Genomic DNA, 20539 nt, shown 5'->3' on the forward strand with positions numbered 1-20539 from the left:
TTCTGACACATGCTGCAACATGGATGAACCTTGAAGACATGCTGAGTGGAATAAGCCAGTTATAAAAGGACAAATATTGTATAATTAAACTTATAGGGGGTACCTAGAATAGTCAAATTTGTAGATACAGAGTGTAGAAAGGTGGTTGCCAGGGGCTAGTGGGAGGGGACAATGGACAGTTGTTTTAGTTTTAGTTTTCAGAGTGGGGGGGGGGAAGTTCTGGAGGTGGAAAATGGTGATGGTTGCACAACAGTGTGAATGACCTTAATGCCACTGAGCTGTGCACTTAAAAATGATAAATTTTATGTTATGTATGTATATTTTACCACAGTGTTTTAAGGAAAAAAAAGTTTAAAAATTGAGATTTGAACAAGTAGAAGAAGAAAGTTGAGTGAGGAGAATGCAAGGCATTATTTACCTTTAATTAAATGTATTTGTGATATCACAGGATATTTTAAAGAAGAACCTGATTATATATAGGGCTATGTATAAGTTTGGCAGAAAATGATCCAGAACTTTGATATTGGCTAATAAATTGAATGTAAGATAGTCTAAGTATTTCTATCTCTGCTACCTCCCTCTGTTTTCAGAAGGCCTGATATTATGTGTAATAAGAAAAAAAAAGAAGAAGAAACCATATCTTTATGGTTAGTGGTGGTTTAGTTATCAACATTGGTTACATTGCTGTTTTGGTAATTGTAACAGGATGTGAAGAATTTGAATAGAATTCAGATGAGTCTTAAAGTTTTTTAGAGGCTTGGAAAAATAAGGCCTGTTAAAGTACCTGAGATTATTAAGCCTGAGGAATGGAAACTTAACGGTTGCTCTGACAGGTGTCTTTTTTTTTTTTAATAAATTTATTTTATTTATTTATTTATTTTTGGCTGCATTGGGTCTTCATTGCTGTGCATGGGCTTTCTCCAGTTGAGATGAGCGGGGGTTACTCTTCGTTGCGGTGCGCAGGCTTCTTAATTGCGGTGGCTTCTTTGTTGCGGAGCGTGGGCACTGTGAGCCTGGGCTTCTGTAATTGCAGCACACGGGCTGAGTAGTTGTGGCTCATCATGGGCTTAGTTGTTCCACAGCATGTGGGATCTTCCCGGACCAGGGCTCGAACCCTTGTCCCCTGAATTGGCAGGTGGATTCTTAACCACTGTGCCACCAGGGAAGTCCCTAACAGGAGTCTTGACTGTCCTTGGAGTGATTTTATAGGCAGTTCCAGCTCACAAAAGGGTGGTATTTCAAAACTTCATTTCTTAGTCAGTTGGTAAGAACAAATGATAAAGTCATGAAATATAACTGCAGAGGTATAACAGTATATATTGCAATGAAAAATAATAGGAAATATGTAGTATTGTACTGATTCAGTGTTTTGGACTCTGGACTTAGCAGCTTCTTGGAGTACTAACTATACTCTGTAAAATCCATAAACACCAAATATAAGATACTCAGGTCATGAGTTAATCTGATGGAGGGTGGGAGAAGGGAAAGACTTAATATCTGTGGTAGGGAGTCACAGTAGTCAAGTTAATTAGTAATTTAGAGTTCTTTTCTTGTGGTCTGTTAATAACAACTGTCTCCAGCATTACCCCCTCACCCACTTCTTCTTATGTGCTATGTAAATTATGTGACATTCCTACCCCGTGTTTATTTTCTGAAGTTTTCTTTGAGGTTGGTCCCACAGAGTACAGTGGTTGGTGAGGGGTAATTACTTTTTCTAAGCTTCCTTTAGTTGGCCCTGGTTGGAACCTTTGGGCTGTTTGCCTTCCAGCTTGGCATGTTGGAAAAGAAAAGGTGGGGACAGTTGGATTCAGAAATTGCAGTAGTTTTGTTTTGTTTTTTTAATGTATTTATTTATTATTTATTTATGTCTGTGTTGGGTCTTCGTTTCTGTGCATGGGCTTTCTCTAGTTGCGGCAAGCGGGGGCCACTCTTCATCGCGGCGCACAGGCCTGTCACTATCGCAGCCTCTGTTGTTGCGGAGCACAGACTCCAGATGCGCAGGCTCAGTAATCGTGGCTCACGGGCCCAGTTGCTCCGCGGCATGTGGGATCTTCCCAGACCAGGGCTCGAACCTGTGTCCCCTGCATTGGCAGGCAGATTCTGAACCACTGCGCCACCAGGGAAGCCCCAAGAAATGCAGTAGTGTTTTTTAAAAAAAAAATCTCTAGGTCAATTACTTGGATCTCAGCTGTTGTTCACATAACACCTTTATTTAACATGGCATGGATTGGCTTAGCGTGGTATGCATTTTATTCCCTAGGACTTCATCCTGATTTTTCAGACTTGAGGGCCCTGAAGTGGTAGGACTTGAATTTGCCTAGGGTTTTGTACAGATGAGATCATTGGTTCTCAGTAGTGTGAATAGTTAGTGTGAATCTGTCAATAAATGGCCTTGAGAACTTGTATACATACAGATACCTGAACCTCACCACAGATTTACTGAATCAGAATTTTTCTGGAGTTTTAAATACATGTTTACTTAAGTTTTTGTTTTTAAACATTTTTTAAAAATTATTTATTTATTTTGTCTGTGCAGGGTCTTAGTGTGGCACACAGGATCTTTGTTGTGGCATGTTTAGTTGCGGTATGTGGGATCTTGAGTACAGCATGCATACTTCTTAGTTGCAGCATGTGGACTCTTAGTTGCAGCATGCGAACTCTTAGTTGCGCCATGTGTGTGGGATCTAGTTCCTTAACCGGGGATTGAACCCGGGCCCCTGCATTGGGAGTGTGGAGTCTTACCCACTGGACCACCAGGGAAGTCCCTTACTTAACTTTTTATTAAGGAAAAATGTATACATATTCAAAAGTAGATAGGATAAAAAAAAAAAAAAAAAAAAAAAAAAAAGTAGATAGGATAGTATAATGAACCCCTTTTTATTCACTATCAAGCTCCTATGATGAATAATTTATGGCTAATTTCATTTTATCTATATCCCCATGCACTTTATCTGTTATTTTGAAGCATATCCCAGATATATTATTTCATCTTGAAATTGTTTCATCTGTATGTTTTAATAGGTTTCCCAGATGATTAAAAAACTTTTTTGAACAGGTAACACAGGTACATAGTAAAAAATAAGGTGGTAAAAAGGACATACAGTGTAAAGTCAATCTTTCTCATTGCCCCCAGTATTCTTGTTATTCTTCTCTAAGGCGGAGAAACCTACAGCTTCTTTATGTATGTACACAAATAAATGTATGTGCAAAAATATTGATAATATAATTCCCCTTATTAATTAAACACACGTGGTAATATCTGTTGTAAAGTACACATTTTTCTGAATTTTGCCTTTTTCATGTAACAATATTATCTTGGGAATCAGGTTATAGCAGGGTAAAAAGATTGTTTTCATTGTTTTTTTTTAAGACTCTGGTTGGTCTGTGTATCAAAGTGTATTTAACTGATGCCTTTTGGATGGATGCTTAGGTTGTTTCCAGTGTTGTGTTTCTTTACAAACAGTGCTGCATGACTGTCTTGTACGGTATCTGAGTTATCTGATTCTTGATCAGAGAACATATCCATTTGCAATTTTGTTAGGTATTGCCAAATTTCTTTCCCACCATCTATGAATGGTATGTAGGGTTCTCCAGGCTCACCAGTTCCATTTTAAAAATGATTTTCATGTGTCTCCTGTTTATGTTCATGTTCTTCTTTAAATCCATCAGTATATTTATAAGAGCTGTTTTAGAAACTCGTTTGTGAGTTTCATCATCTGTCATTGTGTCTGTTTCTATGGGTGTGGGTCACAGAGGTGCTTTGAAATAAGGAGAATCATGATAATGTTAAGTTGTTGAAGATGAGGTTGGGGAGCTTCACAGTGTTAAGTGAGTTAGAGAGTGAGCTTGATATATGTTTAGAAGGAGTTTTTGATGTGGCTTGGCCTCATTAAAAAGATGATAATTGGTGGAGTTTTGAAACCTCCCCTGAGTAAAAGTATAGAATAGATGCCAACAAGATTTTAAGAAAATGGATGAAAAGGTTTGGAACTCCAGGATTTCAATTTACGATTTTCTCTTACACATTGAACAACAAATCTTAATTTGTGTAATAAGGTTTTGTAGCTGATTTCTTGCCAAAGCCAGGTCAACTTAGGAAAGTGGTAGGTTGTAACAAGAATTGTTTATGAAGTTGAAGGAGGCATAAATTTATGCCTTTTACCTGAAGGGGCATTGTATTTTCCTGCTCCTTTTACTACACCCTAGCTGTGTGACTTTGAACCAATTACCTAGTCCCTCTGAGCTTTAGTTTCCTTAACAGCAAATTGGTACTAAGTAAAATACTGCAAATAAAGCATTTGTTAAACTGTTGCATAGTAGGTGGTAGCTCTTATTATTTTAAATATTATATATAATTACATATAGTGATGGCAATCTGTTGTTTTTGAGTTAAAGAATTGATGTTTGATTTGTTAAAATGGTAGGAGACTGCCCAGAATATGATACAGATTTTTAAATTGTGGAGAATGGAAATATTTTGAAGTTAATTCAACCAACCAACATTTATTGAAAACCAACTCTATATTATGAGCACTTTGTTTCAGATCTAGTGTGAAAGACTGTTGTATGTGCTGACAGTTACAGTGTAATGTCAGGCATGTCATATCATGAATGCTAATTAAAGGAATATGTAAGCTTCTACGAGAGCACTGAATACCCAATTCTGCCTGGAGGGTGGGTGTGGGTGTTCCAGGCAAGGCTTCATCAAGAAGGTGTTGTACAATGGAATATTACTCAGCCATTAAAAAGAATGAAATAATGCCATTTGCAGCAACATAGATGGACCTGAAAATTGTCATACTGAGTGAAGTAAGTCAGAAATAGAAAGAGAAATATCATAAGATATCGCTTACATGTGGAATCTTAAAAAAAAAAAAAGATGAACTTATTTACAAAACAGAAACAGACTCACAGACTTAGAGAATGAACTTATGATTGCCAGGGGGGAATGGGTAGTTAGGGAGTTTGGGATTGACATGTATAAACTGCTATATTTAAAATGGATAACCAACAAGGACCTACTGTATAGCACAGGGAACACTGCTCAATATTATGTAACAGCATAAATAGGAAAAGAATTTGAAAAAGAATAGATACATGTATAACTGAATCACTTTGCTGTAAACCTGAAACTAACACAACATTGTTAATCAACTATACTCCAATATAAAATAGAAAGTCTAAAAAAAAAAAAAAAAGGTATCATCTCAGGAATTCCCTGGCGGTCCAGTGGTTAGGATTCAGTGCTTTCACTGCTGAGGGCCTGGGTTCAATCCCTGGTTGGAGGACTAAGATCCCACAAGCCAGAAAAAGAAAAAAAATGTATCACTTTGATTTGAATGTAAAGGAGTTTGCTACAAGGGTGGATGTGGAAAATGACGTTAAGTAAAGAGGACATTGTGAAAACGAACTCTATCTGGCTTACATACTTATTTTTACAATTGATTTTTTTTTCTCCCTGAGGCAGTTCTGGAGCTTTAGGTTTATGGAATGTAACTACATTTATGTAATATATATTTTCGGTTTTGGTCATTGGTTCATAAATGATATATTGGTAATAGAATGTTTTACTTTTGCCAAATGTGTACAGTTTAAGGATCTGTACCTTTTCTTTTGGAGGGAAAATGGTTGGTACAGTTCTTAGGGCATATCTTGGCCATTGTAGCTTAGCAGTAAATATTTATTGATTAAATGAATGCACTCACCTGTTTAGTCCCGACCTTTCATGCAATACACAAAATATCTGAAGTACTAAGTAACTAAAATGGAGCATTGAAAATGTTTTTCTCCTCCAAGGGGAAAAAATCTTAATGGAATTTAACTATTTTTATAAATTATGGACTTGATCCTTAAATGTTTTCTTCATGAGATTTAAAAAATTAAATTTTTGTAGCTAACATGGCCGTTTTTTTCTTTTGCAGGTATGGCCTCACAAGTCTTGGTCTACCCACCGTATATTTATCAAACTCAGTCAAGTGCCTTTTGTAGTGTGAAGAAACTCAAAGTAGAGCCAAGCAGTTGTGTATTCCAGGAAAGAAACTATCCACGGACCTATGTGAATGGTAGAAACGTTGGAAATTCTCATCCTCCCACGAAGGGTAGTGCTTTTCAGACAAAGATACCATTTAACAGACCTCGAGGACACAACCTTTCATTGCAGACAAGTGCTGTTGTTTTAAAAAGTACTGCGGGTGCTACAAAGGTTATAGCAGCTCAGGCGCAGCAAACTCAAGTGGAGGCACCTCAGATTGGGGCGTGGCGACACAGGTTGAATTTCCTAGAAGGCCCCCAGCGATGTGGATTGAAGCGCAAGAGTGAGGAGTTGGATAATCATAGCGCAATGCAGATTGTGGATGAGTTGTCCATACTTCCTGCAATGTTGCAAACCAACATGGGAAATCCAGTGACAGTTGTGACAGCTACCACAGGAACAAAACAGAATTGTACCACTGGAGAAGGTGACTATCAGTTAGTACAGCATGAAGTCTTATGCTCCATGAAAAATACTTACGAAGTCCTTGATTTTCTTGGTCGAGGCACTTTTGGCCAGGTAGTCAAATGCTGGAAAAGAGGGACAAATGAAATTGTAGCAATCAAAATTTTGAAGAACCACCCTTCTTATGCACGTCAAGGTCAGATAGAAGTGAGCATATTAGCAAGGCTCAGTACTGAAAATGCTGATGAATATAACTTTGTACGAGCTTATGAATGCTTTCAGCACCGTAACCATACTTGTTTAGTCTTTGAGATGCTGGAACAAAACTTGTATGACTTTCTGAAACAAAATAAGTTCAGTCCTCTGCCACTAAAAGTAATTCGACCCATTCTTCAGCAAGTGGCCACTGCACTGAAAAAATTGAAAAGTCTTGGTTTAATTCACGCAGACCTCAAACCAGAGAATATTATGTTGGTGGATCCTGTTCGACAGCCATATAGGGTTAAAGTAATAGACTTTGGGTCTGCCAGTCACGTATCAAAGACTGTTTGTTCAACATATCTGCAATCTCGGTACTACAGGTAGGTGACAACTATTTTTTGGTTATTTGATAAATGTTGAATTTTTGCTGAATGAAATAATTTTGTGTGTGTATGTGGTGAAAAAGACTGCTTCGGATAAATAGAGATCAAGATAAGTTCAGTTTAGGCTTGAGGTTTTAAAAATCTAGGCATACATAAAAAGGAACGAAATTGAGTTATTTGTGGTGAGGTGGATGGACCTAGAGACCATCATACAGAGTAAAGTAAGTCAGAAAGAGAAAAACAAATACCGTATGCTAAAACATATATATGGAATCTAAAAAAACAGAAGGTTCTGAAGAACCTAGGGGCAGGACAGGAATAAAGACACAGACGTAGAGAATGGACACAGGTGGGGAAGGGGAAGCTGGGATGAAGTGAGAGAGTGGCATGGACATATATACACTACCAGTTGTAAAATAGATTGCTAGTGGGAAGCAGCCGCATAGCACAGGGAGATCAGCTCGTGACCACCTAGAGGGGTGGGATAGGGAGGGTGGGAGGGAGATGCAAGAGGGAGGGGATATGGGGATATATGTATATGTATAGCTGATTCACTTTGTTGTACAGTAAAAACTAACACAACATTATGAAGCAATTATACTCCAAAAACGATGTAAAGAAAACCCCCCAAAACACAAGAGAAGGCAGGAAAAGAAACAAAGGACAGAGGGAACAAGTGAACTCATATTAAAAAGAAAAAAATTTAGGCATAAAATCTGCTCAAGCAGAATAGAAATTGCTACTGCAAAGTTCTGTGCTAAAGACATTGGTTATTTTTATTGTTAATAGAGGACCTGAAGGAATAATAGGTGATCAGTGATGATTAAGCAGAAGTCTGAATATTGAGAAAGGGTTTATAGTAATTTTTGTACATATCTTTGGGCACTTTTCAGCACTTAAGAGAGCTAGCTTTTTAATGACACATCTGATGTAACTGAACATTTAGAAGTTATAAAAATTCAGATTAGTGATTTTAAGATTTAAACACACTTCTGCGGCTGCCACAAATGTTCAGGCCACTTTTTCATAACAAGTTTTATTATGGTCTTTCCATATATGCTTTAGGTAAATGTTGTTTTGGTGTTGGTGCTATGGGTGGAATTTGAAGAAGAAAATAATTTCTGTGTACTACAGCCTGGAGTACAATAGATGGTCTTGAGGGTAGCTAATGATTACTATGATTCAAAATATTGTCTTTAGTTTGTAAATGTTTTTGAATTCATAGTATTTTTTTAAATTTATTTTTGGCTGCGTTGGGTCTTCGTTGCTGTGCGCGGGCTTTCTCTAGTTGCAATGAGTGGGGGCTACTCTTCATTGCAGTGCGTGAGCTTCCCATTGCGGTGGCTTCTCTCGTTGGCGGAGCACGGGCTCTAGGCGTGCGCGCTCAGCAGTTGTGGCTCACGGGCTCTAGAGTGCAGTCTCAGTAGTTGTGACGCACGGGCTTAGTTGCTCGGCGGCATGTGGGATCTTCCCTGACCAGGGCTGGAACCTGTGTCCCCTGCATTGGCAGGCGGATTCTTAACCACTGCACCACCAGGGAGGTCCCTGAATTCATAGTCTTATAATTTTGGGAAATTCTTTTCATTTCAGCCTAAATGAGTTTATGATCTTGGTGTATCCTGGAGCCCCACGAGCCCCAGCACAGTGGGCAGATATAGGATCTGCCAATATTGGCCATTATTAATAAGTTAGTAAAGAGATGAACACATGCAGTTTATTGTTGGAAATTGTTAGAACATGAGGATTATATATTTAGGCCCAACACGGGGTAGTTATTTTCTGGTATTGCATCTGCCTTTGTACTATACCTGTCACCCTGATTAGCTTCTTGCAAATATATGCCTTAGTACCCAGGACAAGATAAAGCAGAAATTAGCTACTACAAAAATCAGCTCCAAACGTATGTTCTACCATTAATAGTTTATCAGAAGGAAACCCACATTTATGTCACTTGGTGATAATTAAGTTTACTAAAATATATGTTAGAAATTAGGAATACAGCCTAATTTACCCTTTATATTCCTGATGTTATAATTTTTAGTATTACAGTGCTAGATACTGTTCTTAAAACCTTTTTTTTTATTTAAAAAATTTTATTAAAAAATTTGTTTTTAATTTATTTTTATTTTCTGGCTGTGTTGGGTCTTTGTTGCTGTGCGCAGGCTTTTCTCTAGTTGAGGCGAGCGGGGGCTGCTCTTCGCTGCGGTGTGTGGGCTTCTCGTTGAGGTGGCTTCTCTTGTTGCGGAGCGTGGACTCTAGGCACGTGGGCTTTAGTAGTTGGCAGCACGTGGGCTCAGCAGTTGTGTATGCGTGCCCTAGAGTGCGTGGGTTTCAGTAGTTGTGCCATGCGGGCTCAGTAGTTGTGGCTCTTGGGCTCTAGAGTGCAGGCTCAGTAGTTGTGCCACATGGGCTTAGTTGCTCGCAGCATGTGGGGTCTTCCTGGACCAGGGATTGAACCCGTGTTCCCTGCATTGGCAGGCGGATTGTTAACCACTACGCCACCAGGGAAGTCCCTTAAAACCTTCTAGATGGTTTAAAAGGTATTGTAGTGTGGCACTGTAGTGAGTCTTAATTGACATCTCCTGTAATTAGATTTATTTGATCCTCTGTGCTCTTGAGAGTTTTTTTTCAATTTAATGTAACACAAGATTAGCTTTTAGTTAATATTTTTCTGGAAAAGTTATTTTAATATCTGATTTAACAGCATGAGAGGAATGGCGTTGTTTCCCTCTTGCCTTTGTATTCTGTGGATTCTGTCTTAGGAGCTTTTAGAAGTCAGCTAGCATATTATATAAACCCCCAGGCTCCAGCTGCTTGGGCTCTATTTTTAGTTCACTTGTTAGTAAATGACTTCATTATATTTGGGTCCTGCATTATTCGGCATATCAGATTTAGTTATGTGTGATACCTAGACTCCTTTTCTTTATTTGAAATCTTTTGGATGAGAGTAAAAAAGAGCTTTATTTTTTATACTTGAGATGATCTGTTTGTTAAATGTTTCAAGAGAGTAAAGGAAATCCTTTAAAAAGCAGTCTAAGACACTAAATATTTTATGATACTGGTTTTTAGCATTAGGTCTTTGCACAAATATTAGCCTCTTTTGGGAATAGAAAAATAAGCTATGAATAACTGCTAAGTACAACTAGTAGTTTCTAATTTGTTTTTATACATACATTTCAAGTAAATAATTTACCTGAATTTCAGAAGCTATACAGTTGCTAAATTACAGGTTCTGTGTTTAGATAAAAAAAAAAAAAATGAGGCTCTTATTTGTAAAAACAGTAGTTGGTGTTTCTTGGATAAAAAAATTAAAAAATGGAGTTTATGTCAGTTGGATGAAGAGTTAGAAGAGTTTGTAAATATTATGGTAGATTGGTGAAAATGTAATGTAGCCCTTAATCAGCTAGTGTTTTTTTTTAAATTATTTTATTTCATTTATTTTTGGCTGCATTGGGTCTTTGTTGCTGTGCACAGACTTTCTCTAGTTGTGGCGAGCGGGGGCTACTCTTCGTTGTGGTGTGTAGGCTTCTCATTGCAGTGGCTTCTCTTGTTGTGGAGCATGGGCTCTAGGCGCACGGGCTTCAGTAATTGTGGCACGTGGGCTCAGTAGTTGTGGCTCGTGGGCTCTAGAGCACAGGCTCAGTAGTTGTGGCACATGGGCTCTAGAGTGCAGGCTCAGTAGTTGTGGCACACGGGCTTAGTTGCTCCGCGGCATGTGGGATCTTCCCGGGCCAGGGCTTGAACCCGTGTCCCCTGCATTGGCAGGAGGATTCTTAACCACTGCGCCACCAGGGAAGTCGTCAGCTAGTGTTTTAATGTCTAGTATAATTTTGCATAAAAATAGCAGGTAATCATTATTTTTCAGTATTTGTACTTTTTATTTGGAGCTTTGTCAATTCTGCCTTAGTTTTTTTTTTAATACTTATTTGTTTATCTATTTAAGGCTGCATTGGATCTTTTTTTTTGAATTTTATTTAATTTTTTTATACAGCAGGTTCTTATTAGTTATCCATTTTATACATATTAGTGTATATATGTCAATCCCAATCTCCCAATTCATCACACTGCATTGGGTCTTAGTTGCGGCATGCGGGATCTTTCGTTGCAGTGCATGGGTTTCTCTCTAGTTGTGGTGTGTGGGCTCAGTAGTTGCAGCGTGCAGGCTCCAGAGTGTGCAGGCTCAGTATTTGTGGTGCATGGGCTTTCTAGTTGTGGCATGCAGGCTCCAGGGCGTGTGGGCTCTGTAGTTGTGGTGCAGGGGCTCAGTAGTTGCAGCACAGGCTTAGTTGCCCCACGTGGGCTTAGTTGCCCCATGGCATGTGGGATCTTAGTTCCGTGACCAGGGATTGAACCCAGTCCCGTGCATTGGAAAGCAGATTCTCAACCACTGGACCACCAGGGAAGTCCCTCTGCCTTAGTTTTTGTTATAAACCTGATTAGGCAATAAGCAGAGGTGTCTCATACTTGATTTTTTTTTTACTCTTTGTTTAAAATAGATTGTATTTAAAAAATGAGGGACTTCCCTGGTGGTGCAGTGGTTAAGAATCTGCCTGCCAATGCAGGGGACACGGGTTCGAGGCCTGGTCTGGGAAGATCCCACATGCCGTGGAGCAACTAAGCCCGTGCACCACAACTCCTGAGTTTGCGTTCTAGAGCCTGAGAGCCACAGCTACTGAGTCCACGTGCCACAACTACCGAAGCCTGTGTGCTCTAGGGCCTGTGCTCCGCAACAAGAGAAGCCACCTCAATGAGCAGCCCGCGTACTGCAATGAAGAGTAGCCCCCGCTCGCTGCAACTAGAGAAAGCCCGTGTGGAGCAACGAAGACCCAGCGTAGCTAAAAAAATAAATAAAATAAAAAGAGAAAAAAAAAATTTTTTTAATTGCTAAAAAAAAAAAAGAAGAAAGCAGGAAGTGAAACTTACCAAATTAAATATTTTTGAGCCAATCACAGTGGGAATACACATAGCCCAGGTTCCAAAGTAAACGATTTGCATTTAAACACAGATTCATGTGTTATTCTATTTTTTTGAACTGTGCAACACAGAAGCATAGTAGGGATATCTTAAAATAGACAGCGGATTGTGGCCAGAAATTGTTGACTACTATAGATGGTGAGGCTGTCTAGCTCTTGTAGTGATATAAGCCAGAAGTACATGCTAAGGGCATTGATTTGCTCAAGGTCAGCATGTTCTAAATTCAGCTGCTTGAGTATGGTTTCTGTCAAGAACACGTAGGGCTCTTGAATGCATAAAAGGTTTTAGCAGCAGAAGGTGCTGTATTTATGAGGTGTGGTGGCAACATTCAGGTCATAAATATCTTTTTCTTCTTTTTTAAATATAGAATTTTAGCCTGTGGTTCTGAGTCATTTCAGAGCATAGAGACAGGAAAGTGGGCTGGAAAGTAACCTGTGTAGCGGTTGTATTCTTTGCTACTTATTTTTAGCGTTAGTTGCTGTTGAAGTAAATGCTGCTCTTTTCCATGTAACAGTTGACAAAGAGATATGTAATGGTAAAAAACAATTCAAGCTTATCAGTTTTGGTTTAGGGCATTCCCAACCCCTCATGCCTTTTTAGACCCTGAAGTATCAAAGACAAAGTTCCTGTAACAAAGTTAAGGCACACAGAATGACCCATAAAAAAATAACTAGTATTTTATATAGGGTACTTTATAATAACAGAAGATTGTGTACGTGTACTGCATCCTTTTTTCAAGTGCTTCTACATATAATTCCTAGTTTGTTCCTCATGTCTCAGTCTCTGTGTTCTTAGATAGACGCTTGGTGGAATTCCTATTTAAGAAATAGAAAACTGAGGCTTATACAGTTCGCACAGGTCCAAGTTTACAATGCAAGATTAACACAATTTTTGTTGAGCCCTTTTTGTGTGCTGGCATTGTGCTAGGTGCTAGGGATACAGATAAAACATGGTTTCATCATTTAATGGAGGAGAAAAATAGTTTGTTTCAAGAAGTTCTAGGGTAGAAGTGTGTGCAGGGTGCTGTGGGAACCCAGAGGAGAGCCCTTAGCCTAATGTGAGGGTTCAGAGAGGGTGTCTGGGGGAAAGATGACCCTTGACTTGAATGAGACTTGAAAGTAGAGAAGGAGTTAGTATTGACTAGACTTTTTTTGGTTTGTTTTTGGCTTGCAGGATCTTAGTTCCCAGACCAGGGATTAAACCCAGGCCACGGCCATGAAAGCGCCAAGTCCTAACCACTGGACCTCCAGGGAATTCCCAGGATTGGCTAGTCTTAAGGAGTGTTCTCTCACAAACTCACCCTTACCTTAGAGCTCAGTATTGGCTGAAATTGCTGGCAGCTTCTTCTCTGTATCACAAAAGTTGTTTTTGCTTAGGAATCTTTATTAGACAAATAAAAAGTTGTCAACTGGGTTTAGTTTTAACAGAAGTTTGTTTTTGTTTTTGTTTTTGTTTTGCGGTACACGGGCCTCTCACTGTTGTGGCCTCTCCTGTTGCGGAGCACAGGTTCCGGACGCACAGGCTCAGCGGCCATGGCTCACGGGCCCAGCCGCTCTGTGGCATGTAGGATCTTCCTGGACTGGGGCACGAACCCGTGTCCCCTGCATCGGTAGGCGGACTCTCAACCACTGCGCCACCCGGGAAGCCCTTAACAGAAGTTTTAACAGAAGATTCCAAAAGTCTATAATGAAGTGGTTTTCAGTGTCATATATTGTGGTCACAGACATAGATTACTTTACTACTATATCAGGCCTTCAAATAAAAATTTTGACAGAGCTCTTAAAGTTTTTTTTTTTTTGAAAACACCTTTATTGAGCTATAAATCACATGCTATGAATTTTACCCATTTAAAGTGTACAATTCATTGTCTTTTAGTGTATTCACAGTTGTGCATCATCACCACAATTTTAGAACATTTTCCTTACCCCTCAAGAACCCCGGTCCCTGCTCCCCAGCACTCTTTAGCCATCTTTCCACAATCTTCCCATCTCTAGCCCTAGGCAACAAAAAATCTACTTTCTGTCTCTACAGATTTGCATTTTCCAAACATCTCATGAATGTAATCATACAGTACATTGTCTTTTTTAACTGGCTTTTTTCCACTTAGTGTAATGTTTTCAAAGTTCATCTATGTTGTAGCATGTATCAACACTTCACATTTTTTGTTGTTGTTGCCAAATAATTCCACTGTATAGATATACCACATTTTATCTATCCATTCATCTGTTGATGGAGACCTCAGTGAAAAGATATGTGAATAGAAAACTCTAATATAGCCCCATGATTAAGTCTTTCATTCAGAATATTTAGTGCCTATAAAGTGTAAAATATTATGCTGGGTGCTGGTTATGCACTGAGGAGCAAAAATATAGACCCCACCATTATGATGTTTACAATCTAATATGTAGATAACCAAAAAGTAATGGGAAAAGAACAGGGAGAGAGACTAACAGGATACTTACTTTTTTTGTTTTATCTTGTTTTTTAACTTTTTACTTTGTAATAATTTTAGACATAAAAAAGGTACAAATATAGTACAAAGAATTGTATGCAGATTCTCCAAATATAAGCATTTTACCACCCTAGTTTTATCACTCATTCTTCTTTTCTTTCCCTTCCTTCCCTCCCCCTTCCTTCCCTCCCTTCCTCCCCTCTCCCCTCCCTTCCTCCCCTCCCCTCCCCCTCCCTTCCTCCCCTCCCCTCCCCTCCCTTCCTCCCTCTCCTCCTCCCTCCCTTCCTCCCTCCCTTCCTTCCCTCCTCCCTCCTTCCCTTCCCTCCTTCCTCCCTCCCTCCCTCCCTTCTTCATTGCTGTGCTTCCTCTAGTTGCAGCGGCAAGCGGGGGCTACTCTTCATTGTGGTGCATGGGCTTCTCATTGCGGTGGCTTCTCTTGTTGTGGAGCACGGGCTCTAGGCATGCAGGCTTCAGTAGTTGTGGCACGCAGGCTCAGTAGTTGTGACTTACAGGCTCTAGAGTGCAGGCTCAGTAATGGTGGCACACAGGCTTAGTTGCTCCGCAGCATGTGGGATCTTCCCGGACCAGGGCTCAAACCCGTGTCCCCTGCATTGGCAAGTGGATTCTTAACCACTGTGCCACCAGGGAAGCCCGTATCACTCATTCTTTTTCTGTGTGTGTGCACATACAGATACACAGGTTTTTTTCTGTTGTTACAGTGTTTGAGAGCAAGTTTTAGATGTAAAGCCCCTTTACCTCTAAATAATTATATGTAAGAGAATGTCCTTATGTTTAGGAATACACAGTATTCTTAAACATAAGGACATTCTCTTGCATAACCCCAGTGTAATAATCAGAATCATCATTGGCTAACATCAGTATTATTGATTTGATGAACTGTTTGAACTGCTCAGTACTATTTGATTTGAGGAAATGAAAATCACTTTAGTACTAGTAACTTATTTATAGACTTAATTCAGATTTTGCCAGTTGTCTTACTGTTGACTTTTTTCTTGCCCAGAATTCAGGTTCACACATTGCAATATATATATACAGTGGTGTACTACTCAGCCATAAAAAAGACTGAAACGTTGCCATTGCAACAACACGGATGTACTTAGAGGGTATAATGCTAAGTGAAATAAGTCAGACAGAGAAAGACAATACTGTATGATAACACTTATTTATATGTGAAATCTAAAAAATTAAACTAGTGAATATAACAAAAAAGGAAACATATAGAGAACAAACTGGTCATTACCATTGGGGAGATGGGTTGGGGGAGGGGCAAGATAAGGGTAGGGGGTTAAGAGGAACAAACTGTTATGTATAAAATAAAGATACAGCAATATATTGTAGAACACAGGGAATATAGCCAGTAGTTTATAATAAGTATAAATTGAATGTAACCTTTAAAAATTGTGAATCACTGTGTTATACACCTGTACATACTATTGTACATCAACTATATCTCAATGTAAAAAAAATCACACATTGCATTATTTGCCACATATATCTCTCTAGTGTCCTCTTATCTGGATTAGCTCCTTATTTTCTTTGCCTTTCATGATCCTGACACTGTTGAAGAGTACTGGCCAGTTATTTTGTAGAACTTCCTTAGTTTGGGTTTGTCTGATGTTTTCATGTTATGTGTTTTACCTTACAGAAGTGATGTTTTGTTCTCACATATCGGGAGGCACATGTTGTCAATTCGTCCCATTACTAGTAGTGTTAACTTTGATCACTTGACTGAGGTGGTGACTGCCAGATTTTTCTACTATAAGGTTTTTTTCTTTGTAATTAATAAGTATCTTGTGGAGAGGTACTTTGAGACTATTCATATATTACTGTTTCTCATCTTATTTTCATAGACCAATTTTAGCATCCATTGATGAATATGGCCTTTAACAGTTATTAAGTGTGGGGTTGTAAAATGATGATTTTCTAACTTTATCATTATCATTCCTCTGTGTAAGGAATTCTCCTGTAAGGAAGAGCTTTCCTTCACTCTGTTTGTTGTTGTATAGACTTACAGATTCATATTCAGTGGGTTATAATCTATTACTTGTCATTTGTTTTACTGCACAATTGTCCTACACTGTCGAGTAAGAAGAGCCTTTTTAAGCTTGCTCCTGTATCCCTTCAACATGGCCCTATCCTTCCTTGAGAGCTTACTTGCTGACAGCACAAGATGTTCCAGGCTTACTTTGTACTTTTCCTGCTCAGTGCTTGGTATTGGCCATTTTTCTAAGGACCATTGGTTCCTGTTATTGGAGATAATGGTATTTAGGAAACAAGATCTGGATGCTAGTCCCAGATGTGCTCATTGGTACTAGGGTGTTACTGCTTTTAGGTCCTTTGAGTGGCAAAGCTAGAAGATGTGTGTGTGTGTGTGTGTGTGTGTGTGTGTGTGTGTGTGTGTGTGTGTATGTAATTCTGTATCTATCTGTTTATATATTAAAACAATGATTTCATATTGATACGTTTAGTTCTGACACCTCAGAGTGCATTCTGTCCTCTTCCTTTATTTATGATCTCTTCTCTGACATGAAGAAACTTGGCTCTCATTATCCACAATGTTACTTCTTTGCTCAATTCTAGAATACACTTCAAGTAGTTTTGGAATTGCTAACCCATACCACTGCTAATTTACTAGCCGGAGTATGTATTTATTTATAGTTGTTTTATTCTTTAGCCTTAGACTTGGAGGATGTATTAAAGTACTGGGTTCCAAAGTTACTTAGGTTAGTTCTTCTTCAACTCCCCTTTCCCCCATTTTCAATGTGATTGTTATTTATTTGAAATATAATTAAGTTCATTTCATTGTATTCCATTTTGGGTCCTTTATATCCTTGTTTATTTATTTGACTATTTGAAACATTAACATAGTTCTGAAAATCAGAGCAGTATTAAAATGTTATCTCAGAAGTGTCATGCCCCCTCTTCCGTGACTCCCCCTCATTCTTTCTACCTCATTCCTACCCAACTCCTTTTGGTAATCATAATCATTGGTTTTTTAATTTATTCTGTGTGTGTGTGTGTGTGTGTGTGTGTGTGTGTGTGTGTGTGTGTGTGTGTGTTTGGCAGCGGGTGCAAGTAAGCAGATAAATGTCTCAGTTCCCCTTTTATAAGAAAGATAACTTACTGTAGATACCTGTTTGTGCTTGGCTATTTTCCCTTAACAGTGTTTCCTGGAAATCGCTTCATGTCAGTTCACAGAGATCTTTCTCATTGTTTTGCTGCTTAATAGCACTTTTTTGTGTGTATTACCATAGTTTATTTAGCCATTTTTCTTTTTTTCTTTTGGCTGCACCACACGACTTGTGGGATCCTAGTTCCCCAATCAGGGATTGAACCTGGGCCCTCAGCAGTGAGAGCACAGAGTCCTAACCACTGGACTTCCAGGGAATTCCTAACCATTTTTCTAACTATTGTGTATCCCAATTACAAACAATTGCAAAGAATAACTCTGTACATATGTATTTTTGTCTTGCTGGAGTTGCATCTTTAAGGTAAATTTCCAGAAGTGGAATTAGTCAAAAGGTAAATACACGTGTAGTTTTGTTAAATATTGCCAAATTCTTTTCAGTAAGGACTGTATAAATTTGCATTCTAATCAACAATGTATGATAGTGCCTGCTTCTATATTGCCTTGCCAACAGAATATGTTGTCATTCTTTTAAAATTTTGCCAAGCGTGGTATATTTGTGATACTAATTTGCATGTGTCTTATGAGTGAAGTTAAATATCTCATGTTTAAGGATCATTTTAAAATTATAGGGTGTGTGTGTGTGTATGTGTGTGTATGTTTGTGAATTGCCTATTCATATCTTTTGCCCATTTTTCTATCAAGCATTTGGTCCTTTGTCCCTCAGATTTTAAGATTTCTTTATATATGAGGGATATTAGCTCTTTACGTATGATATATGTTGCCCTTTTTTTAAATTTTGTTTTCATTTTTTATGTTTTTTGCCTTGTGAAAATTTTTTTTGTGTGTGTGGTCAATTTCATCAATCTTTTATTGCTTCTGGATTTTAAATCATAGTTAGAAAGCCTTTTTTGTACATCAAGTTTAAAGAGGCATTTGCCCTCTTTTCTTCTAGTACTTATTGAGATAGTTTTTTAGCATTTAGATCTCTAATCCATTTCGAGTTTATTCTTGTAATTGGTGTGAGGTGTGGATCTAATGTTCTTTTTCCAAATAGCTAATCAGTTGTAGGGACCTACTTTAGATTGGGTGGACAGGGAAAAAGCTCTAAGGACATGATATATTAAACTAAGATCTGATGGGAGCCTGCCATCCACGGTGGTTGAGAGACCTAGACAGAGGAAAGAGCACACGTGAAGGCTCTGAGATTAGAAAGAGCTTGGTTAGGTAAAGAATCTGAAAGCCTGCCAATGAGACTTCGGCCTTTTGGAGTGGGTATAGAAGTAGAGGTGTGACTTGAGGTTGGAGGGTAGCCACAATATGGTTTATGTCTTTATCTCTCTGGCTGCTCTTTCAAGGGGGAAGGGGACAAGAATGAAAGTAGGAGTAGAAAAACCAGTAGGAAGGAGGCATTAAAGTAATCAATCCACAGAGAAGAGGTGGTGCCAGTGGAAAGAAATCGATAGATTTTAGATACGTTTTAGTATTAATGTGTCTATTTTGTTTTTTTACTAGAATTAATTTTTTTCCCTTGAGGAGATAGATGCTTTGTTATGGTTGATATTTGTTGACTTAAATTGTGTGTGAGTTTAGACAAACACCTGACTTCATGGCCTCAGCTTTCTCATTTGTCAAATAGGAATGTCATTATGATTCAGAGTATATTTCTATATATATACACTTAACCTGGAAAGCTCTACTAGACATGACTGCCTGAATCAGAGGAAGTGAAATAATAGCCTTTAAAAATTTTTAAGCTAAATCATGACATTTTGCTTTTAAAGTTAAGTTATTTTAGGCTGTTTTTATAATTCCCCCAAATCAGTGGTTATTGTTTATCCCCTAGAAGTGACTACTTTTTCTTATCATATATTAAGAAAAATATTTAAACAAAAACAGTGTCACAGAATACATTGTTTTGCAGTTTGCTTTTGGTTAACTGTATATCTTTGGACTTTTTTTTTTCAATATAAGTTTCTGTAGAGTAATCTTACTCTATGAAACTATTTAAATAGAAATTTCATGTGTGACCTCCATTTAAATACTAATTGAACACATCAACTGTAAAGAGACAGTTATAAGGCAGTAGAGAAAAATGGGATGTCAGACGATATTAAGGAATTACTGATTTTTTTAATGTGAGAATTTTGGTTATTAAAGTACCTCATAAAGTTTTATATGTTGAGGTATTTTTAAAAAAAATTTTCTGGGACTTCCCCCGTGGTCCAGTGATAAAGAATCCATCTTCCAATGCAGGGGACGCAGGTTTGATCCCTGGTCGGGGAACTAAGATCCCACATGCTGCAGGGCGACTAAGGCTGCGTGCCACAACTACCGAGCCCTTGCGCCTCAACGAGAGAGCCCACGTGCTGCAAACTACAGAGCCCACGCGCTCTGGAGCCTGCGTGCCACAACTAGAGAGAACAAACAAACAAACAAAAGCCCAGCACGCCACAACTAGAGAGAAGCCTGTGCAACGCAACAAAGATTCCTGCATGTTACAGCTAATACCCAACACAGCCCTCCTGCCCCCCCAAAAAAGTTAATTTTTTTTAAATTTATTTTTTCCCTGCCCCATGCAGCATGTGGGTTCCTAGTTCCCCGACCAGGGACCGAACCCGAATGGTCCCCGATTCAGGGACCTGAATTGGGAGCTCGGAGTCTTAACCACTGGACTGCCAGGGAAGTCCCCTGTTGAAGTATTTATAAATGTAATATACCTGGGATTTTTCAACTACCACCTAGTGGGTAGCCGTTATAATTTTAGAGTCTTTTTGTTGATGCACTGGTAATTTTTGAAGCTGGGTGATTGGTAGATGGTGGTTCAACTGTACGTATTTGAAATTTTCTATAATAAAAAGTAAATAAATGCAATTAGGTCTTAAACACTTTCAAATTAAATGCCAAAAATAGTTAGCATAGTTCTTAATATCCATGGAATATAC

The 20539-nt window shown here is 38.6% G+C and overlaps 1 protein-coding gene across 4 annotated transcripts in view; it reads left to right on the forward strand.

The window, feature by feature from the left end:
* HIPK3 (homeodomain interacting protein kinase 3) overlaps positions 1–20539 on the forward strand; it is a 96737-nt gene that overhangs the window by 22684 nt on the left and 53514 nt on the right. For all 4 annotated transcript variants that reach the window (XM_019948153.3, XM_019948151.3, XM_019948155.3 and 1 more), the window contains one exon: positions 5922–7017. In XM_019948153.3, the coding sequence (XP_019803712.1) occupies positions 5924–7017 (1094 nt within the window). In that variant the 5' untranslated portion in view covers positions 5922–5923. The remainder of the gene's footprint in view (positions 1–5921; positions 7018–20539) is intronic.

This window comes from Tursiops truncatus, chromosome 8, assembly GCF_011762595.2.
Source record: "Tursiops truncatus isolate mTurTru1 chromosome 8, mTurTru1.mat.Y, whole genome shotgun sequence".
Lineage (NCBI taxonomy): Eukaryota > Metazoa > Chordata > Mammalia > Artiodactyla > Delphinidae > Tursiops > Tursiops truncatus.